At 32.0% G+C, this 23,573-nt stretch overlaps 1 protein-coding gene across 1 annotated transcript; it reads left to right on the forward strand.

Moving 5' to 3' along the window:
• Positions 1 to 1,369: 1,369 nt before the first annotated feature.
• On the forward strand, positions 1,370 to 10,646 carry LOC125208537 (importin-9). Its single transcript, XM_048108173.1, has 33 exons — positions 1,370 to 1,580; positions 1,967 to 2,028; positions 2,165 to 2,257; positions 2,346 to 2,517; positions 2,590 to 2,705; positions 3,350 to 3,436; positions 3,532 to 3,648; positions 3,935 to 3,998; positions 4,115 to 4,257; positions 4,644 to 4,691; positions 4,804 to 4,872; positions 5,505 to 5,580; positions 5,810 to 5,940; positions 6,143 to 6,202; positions 6,298 to 6,358; positions 6,479 to 6,543; positions 6,639 to 6,700; positions 6,771 to 6,894; positions 6,971 to 7,028; positions 7,418 to 7,530; positions 7,688 to 7,765; positions 7,856 to 7,918; positions 8,011 to 8,106; positions 8,210 to 8,319; positions 8,421 to 8,610; positions 9,054 to 9,168; positions 9,278 to 9,390; positions 9,466 to 9,543; positions 9,696 to 9,758; positions 9,845 to 9,988; positions 10,066 to 10,125; positions 10,207 to 10,287; positions 10,380 to 10,646. The coding sequence occupies exons 1-33, from the start codon at positions 1,463 to 1,465 to the stop codon at positions 10,437 to 10,439; spliced, it is 3,090 nt and encodes a 1,029-aa protein (XP_047964130.1). The 5' UTR covers positions 1,370 to 1,462; the 3' UTR covers positions 10,440 to 10,646.
• The last annotated feature ends 12,927 nt before the right edge of the window (positions 10,647 to 23,573 follow it).

A 23,573-nucleotide genomic window follows, 5' to 3' on the forward strand; every position in this document is an offset into this window, starting at 1 on the left:
AAAAAAATACTATCATCTTCAGGATTGGAATCCAAATAAAGTTCATACTCTGAATTTTACATCAAATTCAACAATTCATTTCATCCTTTCCATGGATAATATTTGTATATTTTTGTTGTTTCAATTACAATTCTCAAACTTTTTATATTTTCGATTGCTCCCATTAAATTAATAGCACGATATCGAAGTTGGATGTAGTCATCTCGATCAAACGCATTTAATTTGACATTCCAATCAAAATAAAATTCAAATAATTTCATTCCAATTAAACATCAAATCCTGCAGAGATCAACTTCATCAAGCGTCACTGCTCTAGATTACGCCTCCTCCACCCTATCACTTTTCATTCCACCTGCACTTTCATCCCTCCCACTGCAACTGGAGTCGCAAAAACGACATCTGCCACGAGATTACTCGCATCTCATCCACACACCCACTACAATCTACCACCTCGCCCCCCATACGTATGATAGTGTGTGGATGAGAACCATTGCCCCCGAGGTCGATAGCTTAGTGCACCTGAGAGGCAACGCTTTTGGTGCATCGTCGCAGAGTAAAGTAGGTGGTTCGGACCATATGATTTTCGACTCGGTGCTAGTGGTCCTTGGAAAAGTTGTAGCGAAGCATTTAGGTTGTTGGACATGATGGAGGATTTGGAGCAAGCCTTTTTTGCAAATTGTGATTGTTGACGACAAAGAATATAGTGATAAAATGAGCTTATATATAGCAAATTAGAGAAGATAGATATATTGTGTATTTGTGTTTGAGACGATTATGATAATATTTCATTTTATAGATTAATCAACATTACGCTGTTTTTATCAAAACGACGTTATATTGTCACATATCGCGTGATTGAGGCAAATTGATTTCATGGGAGATGGCTAAATAAAAAAAAATCATAATGCCATTTTAATATTAAAAATTACAGTATATGACAAACTGAATTTGACTTAATTAAAGTTCTTTAATTTTTTTAATACATGAATTGAAAAGTACTGCACGAGATGAACACTATGTACATTCCACGAAATGTCTCATCTCATCTCAACAATAACAAAAAATGAATGTCTTACAAATTAAGTAGTAAGAGTAATTTATGAACTTGATTGTACTAGAAAGAATTCTAATACAAATGGATGGGGTTATATAGAGTATCATTTATGATAAACTCATTTCTTGCTATCTACAAGAGCATGAATACTGTGTTATTCTTATTCAAGATTATTTGTCAATTTGAATAGCAGGAGTAAATTTTTACTACAACGAGTGACTAGATAGTAGATATGGATGAGCTAGCACAAAAACTAATGGAAAGCTATTTTGACCAACGCAGGCTTCTTTCAAAAACCCTAACTCCTATAAAAGACCCACAATTACAAAACCCCCAAATTGAATTCTCCCTCCCTTTTTGCCGCGTTCATCCAAACACACACACAACTCAGTGTAACCTAACACACATATGCAAATGGATCAAGATCAGCAATGGCTGATCAATTGCTTGAACGCCTCACTCGATCCCAACCATCAAATTCGAAATTTCGCCGAAACTTCTCTCAACCAAGCATCGCTTCAGCCTGGTGATTCAGACACTTCTTTTCATAATTCAGCATTCGATTGATTATACTGTTTCCTGACTTGGATGAATTTATCATGATTTTTTCATTTCGCACATTTTAGGCTTGATTACTAATCTAGTTGTGGTGTTGAGGGATTGACCCATGAAGTATGTTTGTTGTTGGTTCATACGCTAAGAGCAGATATGTCAACTTCACTTATAGAACTATTTCCCGTAGGATATCTTAAACAGAGATTCAATCATTTGAGAAGTGATCACTTTATGCTGAAATCGAGTCAATGGTTCCACGCTTGGTGAACTGGCATATTTTTGCTATCTCGTTTTGTTTAATTCACCTTGAGTATAATACGAGTGATGAAATTGATTCTACATGTTCGTCTACTAAAGGTTATGGCGTCGCTTTGGCTAGAGTTGCTGCAAACCGGGAACTTCCCTTTGGGCTAAGGCAGATATCCTTCATGTTGGAATATACTGTATTTTCTATGGCATTTTCTTATGCTTTGTTTCATAAATGAACACACTTGTGTGTTACGTTCTGGTTCACTTCCCCTTCCTTTTACGTTTGTGGGATTAACATGCCATTACCTAGCAGCAGTACTGCTGAAGCAATATATTAAGAAACACTGGGATGAGGACGAGGATGACTTTGAAAATCCTGCTGTTGCAAGCAATGAGAAGGTTCTCACTATGTCCAAAATTTAATTTTTGAATGTATTCAAGCTATTGTTGATTCGAAGGTATATCCCTAACTCTGTTATTTTATCAGGCGTCTATACGAGGACTACTTTTATCATCACTAGATGATCCAAATAAGAAGATCTGTACTGCAGTAAGTGTGGCTGTATCAACAATTGCACAGTATGACTGGCCCGATGACTGGCCTGAACTAGTACCCTTCCTTTTAAGTTTGATCAGTGACCAGACTAAACTTAATGCTGGTAAGTCCTTTCATCCTTGTAACATCCCTGGATTTTCTTGAGAGGGAATAAGCTTAATACTAGCTACTGCAGTGCATGGGGCTTTAAGATGCTTGGCTCTTCTTACGTCGGACATGGATGATAAGATGGTTCCAAAAATTATCCCAGTTTTGTTCCCATGCTTGCACACTATTGTATCATCTCCGCAGGTTAATCCCTCTTGTTATCTCACATGCTATGTTCATATTACAAATTTCCTGTTGCAATATAAAAAAGGTAAGGTTGTTTGATGTTTTTAGTAAACCATAGATGTTAAGTGTTGTACTAGAATTTCACACTGCTTGCATCAAATGTGTAAATGACATTTTTCTTATTGTAGTCTAAATTAAGTTTTGCTTAGATCAGCTTCTACTGAAGTTAAGCTAAAAAAAGGTTTAACTTAGTTTGATGGTAGGGGTTTTCAAATTCAAGTGACCTTTTTACCATCTGCAAGTGTATGCCTCCTTTCAACACAGTTGTTGTTTTTTCTGAGAATTCTAGTGAAGATATATAACATAGAGTGATGAATACATTTCACTCTCCAGTCTCTAGCTATAACGTGTAGCTTGCTGTATTTCTTTATGATATTCTGTTTGCTTGCCTCCTTTTGACACACCTGTTATTTTCTGAGAATTCTACTGAAGATATATACAATAGAGTGTGGAATACATTTCACTCTGTAGTCTCTAGCTATAACGTGTAGCTTGCTGTATTTCTTTATGGTATTCTGTTTGCTTAACTGAAAAACCATAAATTCTTTGTGCACTAGTTCATTTCAGATTATTTCTAACTTGGCTGTGGTTTATATATGCAGATATATGACAAATCTCTGAGGTCTAAAGCTATTACAATAGCTTATAATTGTATCTCCATTGTGGGGGTTATGAGTGGAGTCTATAAGGTATTCAGCTATAGGTTGTTAATATCAAGATAATTAAATACACCTAAATTACTAGTCACTAGACTAATCATTTTCATGAGACTTCTGGTAACTAGACAGAAACTACTGCCTTCATGTTACCGATGCTCCAGCCTTGGATGGAGCAATTCTCATTAATATTGCAACATCCAGTTCCTTCTGAAGATCCTGATGATTGGAGCACTCGAATGGAGGTTGCTGTTATTTTGTTTTGTGTTTCTTGATGCCATGTACACCCTCTGTCCCCTAAAAATAGGAACTTTAGAAATGGAACGTGTTTTAACGCAAAATTGGTAAAGTAAGAGAGAGATAGTGTTAGTCGAAAATGGGTCCCACCTCATTAAAGAGAGAGCCTTAAATAGAAAGTTTCTATTTTTAGGGGACGGACCGAAAAGGAAAGAGTTTCTATTTTTAGGGGACGGAGGGATATGCCTAATTGTTGCTTTCTAAGCTTAGAAACACCTTGGCACCTTCTTTCAGGTATTAAAGTGCTTGAATCAGTTTATTCAAAACTTCCCATCCATACTGGAAACTCATTTTGTAGGTACTGGATAAAATTCCATATAAGAACTTATTTATTGGTTATGCTGATGTATTGTTATGCTTACCTTAATTAATGATTTGCATTTTCTGATATTATGCCGATTGATGATGTTTCAGTAATTATGGGGCCATTATGGCAAACATTTGTGTCATCCTTGAAAGTATACGAGCGATCATCTATTGAAGGTGTTGAAGATTCCTATGATGGAAGATACGATTCTGATGGCACTGAAAAGAGTCTTGAGTCTTTTGTTATCCAGGTTAGTACGTTTTTTCAAGTTCTAGTGAAGTTTCAGCATGAAGAAATTGGATGAAATAGAAATCAACAGTCAGTCACTGGCTGTTGGAATGTAATCATGTATCATATCACACTATTGCTTCCCTGATAGTATTAAACATCTTTGCCTACTTTGCTGATCAGTGGTCACCTTTTGTTTCTTTTACTATGGAAAATGTCATTTCTTTTGCAATTGAAAAATCTTTCTAAGAACTTCAAAGAGAAAATATTGTTTTATCTTTAGATGACAATTTTGAAGAATTGCTAGTGTATGTAATATCTGAATATGTTTTGTTACCTCATCTCACTCGGTGGGCCTGAAATAAATGTATTTATTACCACACATTTCCTTTGTCTTTGGTCTCGCAGCTATTTGAATTTTTTCTGACTGTTGTTGGAAGCCCAAAATTTGTAAAGGTATGGTTCAAACCATCTTTTAGGAGTATAAAGTAAAATAATATTTTTCTGGCATTCTGTCCATTCAATATCCAATAATGATGATGTATTTATCTTACTTTTTCTGAATTAGATAATCATGAACAATGTGAAAGAGTTGGTATATTATACCATCGGTTTCCTACAGATGACAGAACAACAGGTACTCTCTATCTGATAGATTCTACAGTTCCATGTTTTCATATGACATTTTGTTTATTTTGTAGTAGAATGTTTTATGTCATTAGACCACCCTTGACATGTAATTAATGCTGACTTCTCCTAAGCATTGCAGTATGTTTATTGTTGTTTGTGGTGGGAGAATGAAGATAAAAGCCATGTACCTAAACTTTATACCCAAAACATCACAGCAAGTGGTGTTATAATAATGTAGCTGAGTTTCAGGCTATTGGCTCGCTAAACTGATCAATTTCCTTTTCCTTTTTGGCATAGTTTATTTTTTTCACTTTACAATAATTGATACAGCATATGTTTAGTTTGGAGACTTAAATACCGAACTGATAATTTGAGATTTTGGAATATTCTTATATAATGTGGGGATTATGTGATAGAGATGAAATCACTTAAGATTCAATTCAATTTGAGTTAACAAGTTTGATTCTGCAATTTGTTATCACTTGGTTTTCTAGGTAAAGCAAGTCACATGAGCTAATGTTGCACATAATCTGTTTTTTACTTTGATTTAGATTGGCTTTTCAATGATCAACTTATTAAGTCGTTTATTTTCCCTTTTTTTACTTCTCATAATCCTTTCCATGCGTGGTTTGGATGTAGGTTCATATTTGGTCGGTGGATGCTAACATGTATGTTGCTGATGAGGATGACAATACTTATAGTTGTCGTGTATCAGGTAAATGGTTTCTGGGACTCTAGAGGCAGTCAGATCACTACTTTCTCTGTAGCTCACAGCCTTTCAACCTACTGAATCTACTGAGCCCTTCTATTCATTTTGTTGTCTAAAATGCTACTCTTTCTTACTTGGCTTCACAATTGCATGAGCCTAGTTTTAGATAGCAAAATCTGATATCTTCTTTGTCCAAGTGTATTGATTGTGTGTTTTAAATTTTTTTTTCTTACAGGTGCTCTATTACTAGAAGAGATAATAACTTCTTGCGGAATGGATGGAGTAGATGCTGTAGTTGACTCCATAAAAAGACGAATAAGCGAGTCCCAACATCAGAAAGATAATGGAATTACTGGCTGGTGGAGAGTAAGTTGAACAGTTGCATCAGTTGAATATAGTGCGTACCATGACTAGGGGAATCATCATATTATTAACTAAGACAGGAGCTTCTTTTTTCAATTTTCTTTGTTTCTATTTTTTATGCACTCTATCACCTTGCAAAAATCAACATTTGACTTATTTGTTTGTGTGGTCTTCGTTATAAACTCAACATTTTATGTGATGACAGTTAAGGGAGGCTACTCTATTTGCTTTAGCTTCTGTGTCCGAGGAATTGCTTCAAGTGGAGGTCTGTCCTTTATATTCCTATAGTGAAGAGATGAACATTATTTCATGGTATGTATTGTATGCATGTATTCTATAATGATTTATGGTCTATGTTAGGTTACTTCACCCGAAGTTGGAAGCTTGCTAGAGAAGATTCTAACTGATGACATGGCAACAGGTGAGACAATTTCTGTTAGAAACATATGCAATATTACTTCTGGATTTCAAAATTTGGCTTTATGTTGTAAGGCCATATATGCTTTTACTTACGACTGAAATTTGCTGGATACCTACACAGGCGTGCATGATTACCCCTTTCTTCATGCCCGGTTATTCTCATCTGTTGCAAAACTATCATCTGTGGTATTACTATGTAACCCTCTTCTGGCTTTCATCCTCTCAGCAATGCACTTTCATGTTCTCATTAAAGATCTTATTTGGTTTCATTATTTGTGCAGATGAACAACCAAGTAACAGAGCATTTCTTATATGCTGCAATTAAGACAATTGGCATGGATGTGTATGGATATGATTTAGTATATATCATTACGTAAAATTCTATAGTATGTTACTCATACTCCCTGGTACAGGCCCCCCGCTGTGAAAGTTGGTGCATGTCGAGCTCTATCCCAACTTCTTCCTGATTCTTCCAAAGGAATTTTCCAAAGCCATGCGCTGGATTTATTGTCATCACTTGTAGATCTTCTTAAAAATGTGCGGCGACACCTTACATTTCAGGCAGATGGTTCTCTTATTGTTTGTAGTTTGATATTAGTATCCTATTTTGTAGGCAACTGATGAGACTATGCACCTAGTATTGGAAACTTTACAAGCAGCAATTAAAGCTGGTAAGTTATAATGGAATAAATTCATACTCCCTCCGTTCCATAGTAGTGAGTCATTTTGCCATTTTGGTACATTCCATAGTAGTGGAGTCATTTCCCTTTTTAGTAAAAGTCAACACATTTCTTCTCACTTACTTTTACTCTCTCTTACTTTATTCTCTCTTTATCTCTCTACCTTTTTCATTTCCTACTTTATTCTTCCTTTACTTAACCCACTTAACACATTTTTTCTTAATCTCCGTGCCGGAAAGAAATGGCCCCACTACGATGGAACGGAGGGAGTATTTATGATGAGCTAGTTTTTAGCATGTGTGCCTAGGACATCTTCTAACTTTGTTCTCATTCATTAAGAACTGAGGTCTGGTCTGGTCTGGTCTGGTCTGGTCTTGTAGGTCATGAAATTTCAGCCTCAATAGAGCCAGTTATCTCTCCTATTATCCTTAACATGTGGGCTTCTTACGTTTCTGATCCTTTTATCGGTATTGATGCTCTTGAGGTTTTGGAGGTAAATATTTCAATTATGTTTGTGGTTATACTGTTTTAGTGAATCCAATATGCTATGCATACTAAATCAATATGTTTATGATTAATAAATAAAAATTATGTCCAATATGCCTTCTGAATTTTGTTTAAATCTTCCTTCCTATTTCCTGTCCTTTCAGGCTATTAAAAATTCGCCTGGATGTATACATCCTCTGGTATCTCGAATTTTACCATATGTTGGACCAATCCTCAGTAACGTATGCATCTTTCAATCATATGTAACACAAGTGAATTATATAGTGCTCAGTTGGCCTTATTTTTCTTAATATATTGTTTTCATTTCTCAGCCGCAACAACAACCGGAAGGTTTAGTTGCTGGTTCTTTGGATCTTGTTACAATGTTAGTGAAGGTAACTCTACTGTAAATCAAGTCAAATATATTTTAATAGGCTGCCACATGTGATGGCAAGAATAGTTCTGATATTTGGTTCTTTTTGTTCAGAATGCTCCTATTGACGTGGTAAAAGCAGCATATCAAGTTTCCTTCGAATCTGTTGTTAGCATAGTCCTACAAACTAATGACCACAGTGAGATGCAGGTTACCAGTCCTTTCTCTTGATTAAAGTTCCTACAACTGATCATGCTATCTGGCACTTTTGACGGCTTGAATAGTAAAATAATAGCAGTAATGTTTGTATCAGAATGCAACCCAGTGCTTGGCTGCTCTTGTGGCTGGTGGGAAACAAGATATGCTTGCTTGGTGTGGTGATCCTGGATTCATTATGAAAAGTTTACTTGATGTAGTCTCAAGGTGATTAATTCATCTAGATCTTAGTTCTTTTTCAATTTTGTTTTTAGTGTGGATCATGGTATAGAACTAATCTACTGCCAGCATCATGGTTTTTTATGCAGGCTTCTAGACCCTGATTTGGAAAGCTCAGGATCACTTTTTGTTGGTAGCTATATCTTACAACTCATTTTACATCTGCCTACCCAAATGGCTCATCATATTCGAGATCTCGTGATCGCACTTGTCAGACGCATGCAATCGTCTCAACTTGCAGGACTGAAAAGCTCATTGCTTCTCATATTTGCTAGATTGGTAAGCTTCAAATTTGTATTTCACAGATTTCTCTGGGAATGATCTGGCAAGCTTAGATCTGTGCCATTTACTTACATGGCTTTTTAATAATTATTTTGAGACAGAAAAACTTGATTTTTGCTCTTAATCAAGAGCAATTGAATCATTACGAAGGTGGATCTAGAAACATGAAAGTTAAAGTTGTAATATTTGCTTCTGTTGATACTCTTGTCTTGATTGTACTTTCCTTTCCTGGACACGTTTTTTAAAATTCATGCTTGGGCCATTCTATTGTTGAAGCTTCCAACCATAATAAACTGCAACTATTTGTTTGCTTTAATACAATTGATAAGACATTAAACATTGTGGTCAATTATTAGTGTTTAGTTGTGCAGTGGCTTCTTATTTCTGACTTGTTTGATAAAACTTATTTAACAGTTTAGGATTAATTTTTTCTGATGCAGGTTCACATGAGTGCACCTCATGTAGAACAATTCATTGACTTGCTGGTTTCAGTCCCAGCGGAAGGTCATCGAAATTCCTTTGTGTATCTTATGTGTGAATGGACCAAGCAACAAGGTAAATAGTGTTAGTGCTGATTCTTAAGTGTGGTCTTATTGTTGGTGATTAGCTATATGAAACAACTGGCTAATGATGTATCCTGTCAAATGTTGATTATCTAATCCAGGGGAAGTTCAAGGATCCTACCAAATTAAAGTAACAACCACTGCTTTAGCTTTGTTACTCTTGACAAGGCATACTGAATTGGGGAATGTCAACGTTCAAGGCTATCTGATCAAGGTTGAATTTCACTTCTCATTCCATCAACACATATATCAATCACCTTTCATTTAACTAATCTTTGTGAAAATATAGTCTCAGGCAGGAATAACCACCCGGTCACGATCTAAGGTTGTGCCAGATCAATGGACCGTGATGCCACTACCTGCTAAGGTATAGTAATTGATAAATCCCTCATTTTAAAAATTGCTCTCTGATTCCTGAATAGTAGCTCCTCATAACTTTTCTATGGATGGATGTTTGTCGTGAACAAAGTTTTTTTTTTATTTGGTATTACGTTCTCATACTGTTTCCTGGCACGGTAGATTCTGGCTTTATTGGCGGATGCTATATTGGAAGTTCAAGAACAAGTAGATGGAGATGATGAGGTACCTAGAATCCTTTTAAACATTGCTATCATAAACTCCATGACTACAGGCTGGAGTCATAAAACTTGTGTCAATTCATTTCACAGGATAGTGATTGGGAAGAAGCTCAGAATGGAGATGAGAGTGGTGATGTTAGTAACAAGGAGAATTTCTTATATTCAGCTGCTGCTACATCACATAGCAGACCTAGTTATGAATATTTAGATGCCATGGCGAAAGTTTTCAATAAGGTTTTCTCCTGCTGACCTTTCACAGTTTTTCCAAACCATGACACTTACTGAAAATCCACGGTTTCTGCTTGGTTTAGGACGAAGAAGATGATGACGACGAAGATGAACTTCTTTGTAGTGCTGATCCCCTAAATGAGGTAAACCATATACTGTGCAAAGTGCAAAATACAAAATACAAAATGCATCAAGCTAACTTAATCTTCTACATGTTCTCACAGATTAATTTGGTTAACTATCTCGTTGAATCCTTAGTAAAGTTGGGTGAGAGTGATAAACCATACTTCCAGCATCTTTTTCAGGTCCCACTTAAATCTATCAACTCTGTTAAACTTTTTTATTTTTTTCATTTCATTGTTCCCGTGACTTATTACAGTTTCAATTTGGTATGCAGAGTTTAAACAAGCCTCAACAAAATGCTGTTGGGTTAGTTTTGAGGCAACGAGGAATATGATTATTGTTCAAGGCTTCAAAAGCTACATGTATGCCAGTGTGAATGAGTGCTTCTTTTTTATTCGAAATTTTGAGTGCTGTATGAAAATAATCAAATATCGTGGACAACAATTTTGTGTATTTTTATTTTACATTTTCTTTTTTAATCTTCTTAGATGACAATACATTACGAATATCCTAATCTGATACCGTGATTCAATTTTTTTTACTTTGTCTTGTTTTTCTTTTTCTTTGATTAGAAATACCTTATCTAGTCTAATTAATAGATTGACGCTTTAAAGATACAAATTAAATACTCCCTCCGTCCCATTATAAGTGAGAAGTTTCTTTTCCGACGTTGTTTTGCGAAAATGATACTCATTTTGTCCACAAAAAATATACAAGTTTTGTCATTTGGACCGTCTATTAAAATTAGACTACTTTTTAAATTTGGAAAGTTTAATCATTTGAATATGGAGTATTAATAATGTGGACCTCACGATCCATTAACACTACTCATCTCTTACTCATACTAAATTTATGTATTCTTTCTCGACTCACATCTACATATATAGAAATAAAATTATGCAGCCAGCTCACACAAAACTCTTTTATAATTCATAAATTAATAATTTTAATTAAAAATAATTTATTGATATTTAAAAATTTTATTTTAAATTTAATTTTATAAAATTAAATCTAATATTGAAATAAAGAAACAAGTGAAGATGACAAAGGTATGAAGAAGATAATTTTGAAATAATATCAGATTAAGTACATCATTGAAATAATATCATATTGAAAAAGTAAAAAATACGAAAAGACGAAATTTTCTAGTAGCCCACAAGCGCATTTTCAGGTGGAAAAATGCCAAAAGGACCGATTTTGAAATAAACCATTAGTTCAGGAACTGCTGTAGATATTTTTTAAGTCCATGGACTATTGGCGAGATAAACCGATAAATCGGGCTGTAGTTCATTCTATTATTAATTAGGAGTTTGAATGTATAATGACATTATCTTTTCGCAAATTTGATGGTGATAGATTATTACTGTTTGAATGTATAATGACATTATCTTTTCGCAAATTTGATGGTGATAGATTATTACTGTCTCTATTTCACGTCGAATGTGTATATGCATTTTGAATATCTTTTGTCATATTTTCTGACATGGAATGCAATACCAATTAATGGATGTGTAAAATGCGGAGTACTCTGCAAATTTGTCTGTGACATGGACTTGACTTCAACATATGGCAATGATTGAGATATACATCAAATCACAATAATGTATCTACTCTATTAAAATCGTTGATAAATTATTTATTAAAATCATAATTATATTTTCCCCATACATTAGTAGGAGGACGAAATTAGTACTCCAACGTTATTCCTTTCGTGATCCATAATACTATATGTTAGTAGTACTTAGTAGTAGTAGTAGTAGATAATAGATACTCCTACTATTATTACATAGAAAATTTTAATAAAAAACATCATCATTTATATATTTCAAGAAGCACATTTAGAACTTACTACGAAAAAACGTTTATTCGTATATTCAATTTTTATATACACGGTTGATTAAATAATTTCACGTGGGAACTTATGTAAATCGTGTTGGCCAACATATTTGGAAAACTCTTTATGTTGACAAATTAAAGATTTTGGAAAGGCGGGGAGTGTTATATTGCTAACTCAATACCTAATTGCTAACTACAACTAAATAATAGCCATTAGATATTTAAATTAAGGGCTTAGATCATCAACCACGAAATGTCAATACGATCAACAAAAAACGTCAATAAAGCCATAAGATTAATTCCATAAAATATCAATAGGGGTGTTAATGTCATTTAACTACATGTTTAGTTATAACTAACTTTTAAAAGAAATCCCAAAACGTTAAATTCATATAACATATATCAAATTAAAGATAATTTTATAAGGATTCCAACGATATCATACATGCATATGTTCCGACGTCAAAATTTGAAAAAAAATGAAAAAGGAAAATGGTTTTTGAAATCTTCACGAAAGATACCTTAGACGTGCAAGTATGTCTTGCTGAAAGACTCCCTCAATTCATTAATTCGTATTTTTGTGGATGTTACTACTATAATTTAAATATAAAATTAATTAATGAAATTCCGTCTCACGGCCTATTGTATATTGCCAAATCAATGTTTTAACCAAATTTCTTAGCTGTAACCATATTAACAAATATAATCCAAAAAGTATTAATGATAATTTTGAAAAGATAAATAAAAAATAAATAGAAAATGGTTTTTATACCTTCATGAAAGATAAAGGTAGCTAATCTTGCTGAAAGATGCCTGAACTAAATTATACATGAGCTTTAGTTAATTGATATAGGACCATTAATTAATTAATTAATGTACACACATATATTCGGGACCTATGCACATTAATTAAAGGAATTCTTGCTCATAGGATTAGTGGATTATAATATGTATACGGCTAGCAACATATGTATTCTCCATGGTGGAACTGGAAAATAATTAATGGTAGAGAAATAAATACTTACAAATAGATCCCCCTTATGAAGATAATATGCATATAATTCTATAGAGATTTTCTATTTTTTTTTTCTATCAAATTATTTACTGAGCCAAATAGCGCTTAGTCATAAATATTTTATAATTCGCGCGGGCCAAATAAATGTATCTTGTGCCTTTTTTTGGAGGAAAAAAAACATAAAATAAATGTCACTTATTGCGAAGTTGAAAACTTGAAATTTATAAATAAATACCCGCCGTTTTGATACTAATGCTCGTATCAATAGTATCACATACTATCACATAGCTAGACCCCTAAACTATTTATTTTATTTATTTATTTTTAATTAAAATCACAACAATTGCAATTCCATCAAATTTAAACTGAACTTCGTTTTTGGCGACGATTCATCAACTTCAACACCATCACTATTCATTTTATGTTATGTTTAGAAGAAGCATACTCGCTAGTAAAGAAAATTTGACAAGATGTATCACTTGTATGAAATGACCTAATTAATAAATCTCCCGCTATCTTAAATTGTGGAGTAAATGATAAAAATGTGATAAGCATGACAATTTTCTTATATATATATAAATTGGTTTCGATAATTGGCTGCGATGCTACTACATGTAGTTTAGCTGTCTAGGTTTGAATATGTTCGTCCTTTAGAAAAGCTATTCGGCTTTAGAGTAGCAAAATTTAAACTCTAAAATGAACTTCTATGAGTATACATAATTACGAATATTTAATGAAGTATGCATCTCTCCTCTCTCTCTCTCTCTCTCAAACTTCAAACAGTAATTCAAAATTATAAAAGAATATACTCCCTTTGCCCTATTAGAAATGAAACGTTTTCCTTTTTGGTCTGTCCCACTAAAAATGAAACGTTTCTAAAAATAGAAACAATACCCTCTCTTCTTTTTCTTCTCTCTTACTTTACTCTCTCTTCATTAACTCACAAAACAACACCACATAAAATCCTATACCGAAAAGCAAATGTTGCATATTTAGTGGGACGGAGGGAGTATAAGAGAGCGCGTTTGATTTTGAAGAAATTAAGAGTTAGGGATTTGTAAAAGGACATTGCTGCATGGCCCGTGTATTTTGCCTCGGCCCGAGCATCTGATGCAGTAATTGATGGTTAACGCGTCGGGTCAAATGACTAATTGCCCTTGTGCCCCTCAGCCATGTCCAATTTGTTGTCTTCCTGGCCCACAAATGGACGTATAATTGTTGTATGAGACGATCGTTGTCATTAACTTTGATGGTTATGATATTAGTGTCTATTTTTAGTTTGCTTAGACGATGTATAATTTGTGTGGTTTTAATTTTACGGAATCAATGCATATTTTTTTTGTGGCTAACCAAATGCGCTCTTAATGATGTTGCTCTTTAAATGTATGGATCATGAACTTTGAATAGCATGATATGATGGCCATGAATTCAATCTTTTCCACAAATAGGCAAGGACACAGTACAATATTACATACACACAAATTAGGTGTTTGATTGCTTATCTCTTGAGGTTGAATTGCTCCGTGATTTCTTGTATAAATATATTATAAGTCATGACTATATCAAGATTAACTATTACTATGCTTTATTTACACAACTAAAAACCATTTATAACACACAAACTTGTCTAATTCATCGAACTGGACATCGTTAGAATATTGATATTATACTGTACATGTCACTAAAATACTAGTAGTACAACACAAGATACCAACACGAGAAATACAATAGAGAGGAATCAAGAAAATTACATCACTTGTCTCTCAATTTATTATTAATTACTATAATTAATTAACCACCATCAGCCACCTCACCGCAGCCACCACCGGTCCCGGTCACCATACCCGGGATCGCAAAAGTCGATGAACACCACCTCACGGTGGTGCTCTGCCACGAGCGGCGCTTTCAGTTTATTCCGACACACCGGGCACGAAAAGTGGCCGTACCCCAACCACCTATCCAAACAGCCCCTATGAAAAAAATGGTCGCATCTCAGCTCCCGAACCTCGTCGTCTCCATCGATCCGACACAGACAAATCGCACACTCCCCCGGTTCGTCGCAGCTCCCAACGATCTCTTTATAGCATGCAACGTTAAAATCATCGAAATATTCAGGCAATAATATGGCATTTGAATGTTGGAAAAAGGATAGGCGAAGAAGACAATCCAACACCCATTGCATATGAATGCTGAATTGAACGACGTAGTTTAGTAGGGAAGATTTTGGAACAATTCGAATCATTGTGGCTAATGATTCAAATTTTTGCATTTAGGTGTGTTCGATTTTTATCTTTAGGAATTGTGGTATATATAGGCACTCAAATATTGAAAGGAATGCTATTGTTTTGATTAATTAAAGATTTTAATGAATTTGTTTATGTGGCCGCCTTATGTAATGATTTTTGGTGCAAAACAGTCAAACATATGGACTAAATAAGTGTATAGTTAGTTGTGAGGCTTTCCATTCAACAATGCTCACCTGAGATACAAATGTTGTCGTTATTTTCTTGAAATTGATCTTTTACTATTTTTTTTGGTAAAATTGAATTTTTGATTCATAGATAGGGTCCTTAGGTTTTTTTAACCGTAAGTTTTGAATTTCTGTATCACAAAATTCTTATATTTATCTTGTCGCATCATACATAAGTGGACTAATAACATGCTCCCCCCATAACTCCATTATTGTTTTATTTGCCCTTTTTTTGTTGATGGAATGTATCAGAATTTCCCACGCAGTAAAAATTGGGCCATTTAGTAATTAAAAATTTATCATAAAGAATATTTACGTAAGATGATTTTTTGGGACAATTCCTATATTTCCGCCAATAACCGTGTTATTAAAACTTATGTTAATTTTATATCCTTATAGGCCCATATCGGTATTATCATATTTAATTATCGTGATAGGGGAGGATTATATTGCTAACTCATAATTTAAATTTGCTAACTACAACTAAATAATAGTTATTAATTTCAAATTAGGGCTAGTTTTCCAACCCCAAAATACGATCAAAAAAACGCCAATAAGCCCAAAAAATTTAAACCAAAAAATACCAAACCGGGTTTTAAAGCAATTAACTACGTTTATTTATAATAACTTTTGAAATCCCAAAACTTTAAATTCTATAAAATATATCAAATTAAAGAAAATTTTCTAAGGTTAACATACCCTAACATATTTCGCGAAAATTTAAAAAATTTAATTTTTTTTTTTTCAAAAAAATAAAATGTAAACTCCTAAAAAATAGCCTAAATACATTTAATATCAATATGAATGAGTTAACTTTAAAAAGTTTTGACTTAAAGCTTTTTGATATTTTCAAACACTATATTGACTTTTTCACCAAAACTCTAATTTGGAGTTTTTTTATCTTTTTTTTTATTTTATTAATAAAAATGAAAATTAAAAACCCAAGAAATAACCCGTTTCTAAAATTCTAGGGCCCTTTAAATTAGTTGTAGTTAGAATTAAAGTTTTAGTCAACAATCACCCTGGATAGGAGCATATCGGTATTATTATATAGGGTATTCATGTCCATATGCTAAATATTCTCAAAATACAAACCAATTTTAGTTTTGATTTTATACTATATACCACTAATAAAAAATATAAACATAATATGAAAAATTAATAATAATAATAATAATAATATATAGTATTACATAAAATATATTAAAAAAATATAGTATATTATTTATATATATAATATAGGTATTAAAATTAAGAAAGTATGATAATTCGATTTTTCGGTTTTTCAATTTTTTTTGCCTAACGAATCGAACCGAAAAAACTAAATTTTTTTATTTTCAAAATCGAACCGAACCAGAAACCAAAACAACATAACCGAATTTCAAAATTTTTTATTTGGTTGGTTGGGTTTGGTTTTTTTTTGTTGCTCCCCCTAAGTAGTACTACATATTATAAAAATAATTGAAATTTAATATATTATAAAAAATATTGAATACTCCATATTAGATTTTTTTTTTAATTTACGAACCAAAAATTTTAAATTATATACTCCCCCGCTCTATAGTAATAGTATCATTTTTTTAATTTTTGGGGTTCCATGTAGTAAATTGTTTATTTCTTTAGTAAAAAGTATAACATATTTTCCCACTCTTAGTTTCTCATCTCTTGTTTTATTTTCTCTACTTTTTCCTCTCATACTCTATTACTCCATCTTTTTATTTAATATACATTACACACCTTTTTCTTAATTTTGTTTCAAAAAGAAATGCCTTAACTATTATAGAATAGGGGAGTACTAAGAGTGTCCATAGTAGCGTCCCAGGCCTATTCATCCCGAGGACGAACGGCGGGGAAGAGCGCGGTATCGGCGTCGTGTTGGGCACCGTGGCGGTCAATTGCAAGCCACTGCGGCGATGATCCTTCGAATTTTTTTAATTTTTTAATTTATTTCTAGAAAATACCTATTCCCAATTTATTTTTATTATTAAAATTTCAATCTCAAATTTCTATTTTTTCTCAAATTTTGGTCAAGTCCAATTAAAATATGCTAATAATTAAAAAAATGTAAAATGAGGTTGTGGCGTGACATTATTGTTAGGGGTGGGTCGATACGATATATCGTATCGAAAATGTTGTATCGTGTATCGTATCGAAAATATCGATATGAAAGAATTTCATATCGTTATCGTATCGAAAGTTTCGATATATTGAATTTCGATATATCGAACTTTTGATAAAAAAAATTTCATATCGTTATCGTATCGATATTTCGATATATCGTATCGAAGTCGATATATCGTTAAATATCGATATATATCGAAAATTTCGATATATATCGGTATATATCGAAAATATAATAGCGATATATATCGAAAATATCGATATATCGAAAATTTTCGATATATATCGTATTTTCGATATAAACGATATATCGCGATATAAGGAAATTCATATCGTTATCGTATCGAAAATTTTCGATATGATATCGATCATATCGAAAATTTCGATATATCGAAAATTCGATAATTTTTCGATATTTTTCATACGATACGGCGATATATCATTTTTCGTATTTTTCCCAATCTAGTTATTGTGACTAGACAAGCTTTTATAGCTGTAATAATTAGGCGGACAAGATTTTTTATGAATGTGGCGTGTCTGTTCCAATATTGACACTCTAAATTTCAATTCACTTTTTATTAGATATTTAATTTATTATATAATCTCGTATTCTAGAAGTCATAAATGATGATATAGTGTTTGCACATGACTCCTTGTCAGAAGTCAGAACCAGACAAGCACGTGTTTCTGAATAAACTAATGTTAAGATGAAACTTTATTTTAATGTGGACTTCATTTTTTGCATTTGCACGAACCTAGTTCTACTTGATATATGAATACTGGTTTTGGTTTCAAATTCTAAGAAACAATGTTGTTGTACTCCTCCGATCCATCAAATATTGTCATATCTAATTCGTTGCGAAATTTAAGAAATGTTCGAGAAAATAGATTTGAAAAGGTTACTGATATGTAAATCCCAATTTTACGGAACAGTACTACTATATTAGAGGGAGGAAATTAAAGAAATTAAATAATCAATTACATTGTGACTTCCCAAAATGACCTTTTCAATATTTTTAAATATTTTAATTAAATACATTTGATAGTTATATAGGCCATTAGATGGACCAAATCAACTAAACTAAAATTGGTTTTGTATTTAGAGAAATATTTAGCATATGGACATGAATACACCCTATATATTTGTACATTATATATATGTGTGTGTGTTATAGGTGTATATATTTTGCCTAATAATTACTACTATCATACTACTATTATAATTTTCCAAAAGCCTTACCGTTATCGGTCTATCTAGTTGTTCTGAATATGTACTAGTCTTGCGTTGAACGGATAATTATAAACATTGTGTTAATTAATTGGTTGGAAATATGAATAATTCCAAATGAAAAAATAAGGAAAAGTGACCCATGCGGCATGCCAAAAGTAATGATATGATAAGGAGGAACATCTTTTTGTTTACTGATTTCTTGAAATATCATTTTATATCAAGTGATTTGAAAATATCATTTCGGTCCTCAATATGGGTTAATATCATTTTGATACTTTTAACTATTTCCAAGTTTTTGGACAAAAATACTTGATACTTAAAGGGTATATATTTTTAATAAACTTATCATATACTCATATTTTTTATAAATACCTTTACAATATATTTTTGACGAATTTTCTAAATATAATTTGACCTTCAATATTATCACTTATTAATTAAGTGACATGCAAGAAAAGATCCTTATTAAATTTTTTATTATTAAAGAAAAGTTTTTTATTCAATTTTAAATTCTTTAATATAAAAATTGAAAGAAACAATTTACCATGTCACAATGACCAATATTGAAGGTGTCATATATTTAAATTAGATCATAAATATATTATAAAAGATATTTATAAAAAATATGAAAGTATATGATAAGTTTATTAAAATATATACCCTTAAGAAATTAGTTAGTTACTTGTAAAATCAGAAAAAACTGGAAATTCATGTATTTAAATGATATTAACCCATAGTTGATGGGCCTGAAATGATATTTTCGAGTTAGGACCTAAAATGATCTTTTGTGGATTGGACTAAAAAAGATATTCTCTCTATAATAAATACTAGTGGATGGGTGAGCGATCGAAAATAAAACAAAATATTTATTCTGATCCTGACTATATGTTGAAGCAATGTTATGAGATACTTAGATGAACAAGCTAGCTAGACAGATTTGAACTAATAATGTCTTGATAATTAATTGTTTTATGGATTTTTTTGCTCTATTTTGGAATTGACGGTCACCATTTATTGGTTGTTTAGCGCATTTTACCTTAATAAAAAATTAATATGATCCTTATCTAAGATTAAATAGTAAACCGGGATTTCAATAACATTTTTAGTCGATTTTCCAAACTAAAAACTACTACACTTATGTATGTATATAGATTTAGTCTTGCATAGTAATAATTTTCGTAAAAGAATAATTTAGACCATCTGGATCCAATTATTTTAAAAGAGAAAGAGAAGATAGTAAAGTAGCAATCAAAGTCGAAAAAATCGATAAATATTAAATGGAGTAAATATGAGGAAGCGACGAAGTTAATGAATTGCCAGATTTGGTAATGAACTTAATTAACCATAAATAGATTAGGCTTTAGCATGCAATTTGCCTTTTACATGTTCAACAAATCTCTCTAACCACGTTTACAGATGAGAGTATCTGGCGGCGCAGCCATTTTCCGGTGGATCTCAATAAAATCACCAGTCTAACCAAGTTCCTCGATATAAAATAGATTGAGCTTCAATCACGAATTATATTGGGCCCACATTAACTGATTAATGCAAGTGATTATTACGGAACCTTTTTTTTATAAATACTCACTCCGTAATCCGTATCATTTAAAATGGTTACCATTCTCTTTTCGATTTATCTCAACTAAAATGATCATTTCTATTCCTTTTCTCTCATTTTATTAGAACATTTAATTATTTTTGTCTCTATTTTACTAAACTCAATAATTACACCTAAACCATGAAGTAGCATTCAATAAAGTGACGCAACCATCTTAGGACAAATGGACTAATAAATTTTTAAGTGAGCTAATGATCGGCTTGGTCAAATTAAATTAATAATGTAATAACAAATGAGGTATGGTTAACTCACATGAGACCGTTCATCTTTAATCAAATGGTTAGAAGATCGATTATTGTCTTTGCGTACGAAACAATATTAAATCCTTGGACTAACTATCTCACCCTTCGAGATCGGGGCTCCGCAGCTGGGACAATTGCCCCTCCTCACCTCTTTCATACCTTATATATTTATATATGTATATATTGTTTATACACTCCAACCACACTAAATGCCCCTCCTCAAATACATAAATTTTTCTTATATATTACTCCATATTTTTGCCCCTTCAATAAAATCCAGGTTATGCCCCTACTTTAAGATATCTACAAATCAGTATAAGGAAAAATCACTGAGTTATAATGAATATGTCTAATAATAAATTAAAAAAATATCAATAATAATAATAATAATAATAATATAAATAATGCCGTCACAGATAGCTATCATTTAAGCAGAAAACATACTGGCAATTGGCAAAGGTGAGTATAGCATATATCTGTAAAATCAATTGGGAGTGAAGTTGCTCATTGTCAAAAAGAGTTACCTTATAGGCAAAAAAGGCGGCGGTTTTTAATATATTCATTTTATCCGAATATCTAGAACTACTTAGACAGTAGTAAACTTAAACTCTGTTATAATATCAGTGTTTCCCTAAATCCAAAAGTGCAAATGGAGGTGCTTTAATTGACTCACCATAGATCGTGATAATGACATCAATAAACTTTGTTAAATATATACATATTTTTGTCACCAAATTTAATTGCTATGATTGACAATCATCAAGAAAAAAGTTGTAGATTTGGGAATACTTTTTTATCAGGACAACGAAAATTTGCCCATGTAAGTGTGTATTGAATTATTGAGTACTCCTACATTCGACTCGTTTTGGCTCTTTTGCCTCAAATGATGAAACTATTTTGTACTACTAATTGTCTTCTCACTATTATTTTTAAATATTTTTAACCTATGTTGGAAAATTAACAAATCTTCACACTCCCCCGACTCAATCCACTTAATTTGAGTAAGTACATTTGCACGTGATAAAACAAAAAAAATTGGTCTTTTTTTCTTTGGACATATTTATTGAATCCGATATATGAGTCGTGGGAGTACTTTTCTTTTTGTTATCAAGTCGCCATACACCCCTGTCAAATAAATAAATAAGGTTATATTTTTCAAAATTGTTCTGATACTAGTCCAATTGATTTATCCGCTTTCGATTTGATGTAATATACTTATTTTGTTAATATAATAGCATGAATAAAAGTAGAGCAATTTCCAACTGACTCCATCTTTATAAATGTGATTTGTCCGCCCCTATTTTGGAGCTAGCAGTATATACATTTGTGCTAATTAATGTCACAATAAAAAAAGGAAAAAAAAAATCATACTTAATTATTATACGTATGGCAACTATCAATTTCAAATCGAAGGAATTTTTTATTCTTATTTTGAATATTTATTGGATTAGAAAATTAATTTAAACATAGATTACTTTATAATATGGTAAAGTCATGGTCTAAAAATGTCGCATGTTTCGAAGTCTACATTAATTAAGACTAAGGAGTATGACGCCATTTGGTCATTACTTGGAATTTAATTTAGACTGGTTGAAAAAAAAGGTCGACATAGAATCTATTTCCAAGAATTACAACTATACTAGTAATAATTTTCGAGGATAAGTTGTATAAGCAAATTCGTCGAAGTTTCTTTGTTATTTAACAATGTGGAAATACTGAGAAAACTACAATGTGATCAATAAGTTTGGCGTGAAATTGAATTAGAATTATCGACGTAGAAACTAATGCAGAAGATTTTGGTTCTTCTTTTTTTACTTACTTGGGAAAATATTCTTAGCCAGCGTTTTGTAAATTTTACAAGTCAGGACGATGCTTTTGGTGTAAAATACACGCCAATTTTAGCAAAAGTAATCAAATTATAACCTATAACACCTTTTCCCCTATAATGAAATTAGAGGGCAGTTTGATCACTAATTAAAACTGATGATAGAATAAGGGGTTTAAAATATTGAAATGAATTGGGCAAGCACAAGATTAAACATTTGTAATGTACGTATAACTTATTTATAAATAAAACTGACGATAGAAAATAATTATTTTCTAAAATTTATTAGAACATAATATATAGAAGCAAAAATTTACATAGTATATAGAAGCAAAAATTTATTTATACTAATCAACAAAAACTAGCCGCAAAACTCGATCACTTTTATTGACGGGACATATACTAAATTCTATTCTTGGGAACGTAGTAGAATTTAGATTCATAAAATTCAATTCAAATTTATGAATTTTATAAGCATACAACTCATAAAAAAATTTACCGATAGGAATTACATGATGAATACATCGATTAAAACTTATAAGTCATTTCTCTTTTGCGTATCTATTGCAAATTTGCACAATAGTAAATTATATTATTTGAATTCAATTCAACCTACGGTTCTTAAATAATTGTCTATGTTCAATGTTTCTTCTCTTGTAGAATAGTAAAAAATTTAAAATGTCAGTAACGTATATAGGTTATACTATATAAAAATAATCATTTCAAAAAATATTTATCGTCATTACACTTTGCGTTTCTTGATTTGCTACCCAAATTGCTCGCATTTTGAATAGAGAATTCGATTCCTATTCAACCGTTGTTCATGTTCTTTTATTTTATTTTTCAAGTCTCTGCTTACGGCTTTAGTTTTTCACAATTAATTATAGATACATGGATTTATTTGACTACTACTACTATTAATTTGATGAGATTTAACAATGACTACTTCTTGACTGTAACTTGAGATCTGATAAATCTAGGATCAAAAGTGTGACCATGATAGGGACCTGGTATTTTATTTTATTTTGGAAGGAATATAATCTCTCCGTATAATTAGTTAACTTAATTTATGTTTTAATTATTTAGTTATTATGTTTTAATTTGGTTATG

The sequence above is a fragment of the Salvia hispanica genome, chromosome 2 (assembly GCF_023119035.1).
Source record: "Salvia hispanica cultivar TCC Black 2014 chromosome 2, UniMelb_Shisp_WGS_1.0, whole genome shotgun sequence".
Lineage (NCBI taxonomy): Eukaryota > Viridiplantae > Streptophyta > Magnoliopsida > Lamiales > Lamiaceae > Salvia > Salvia hispanica.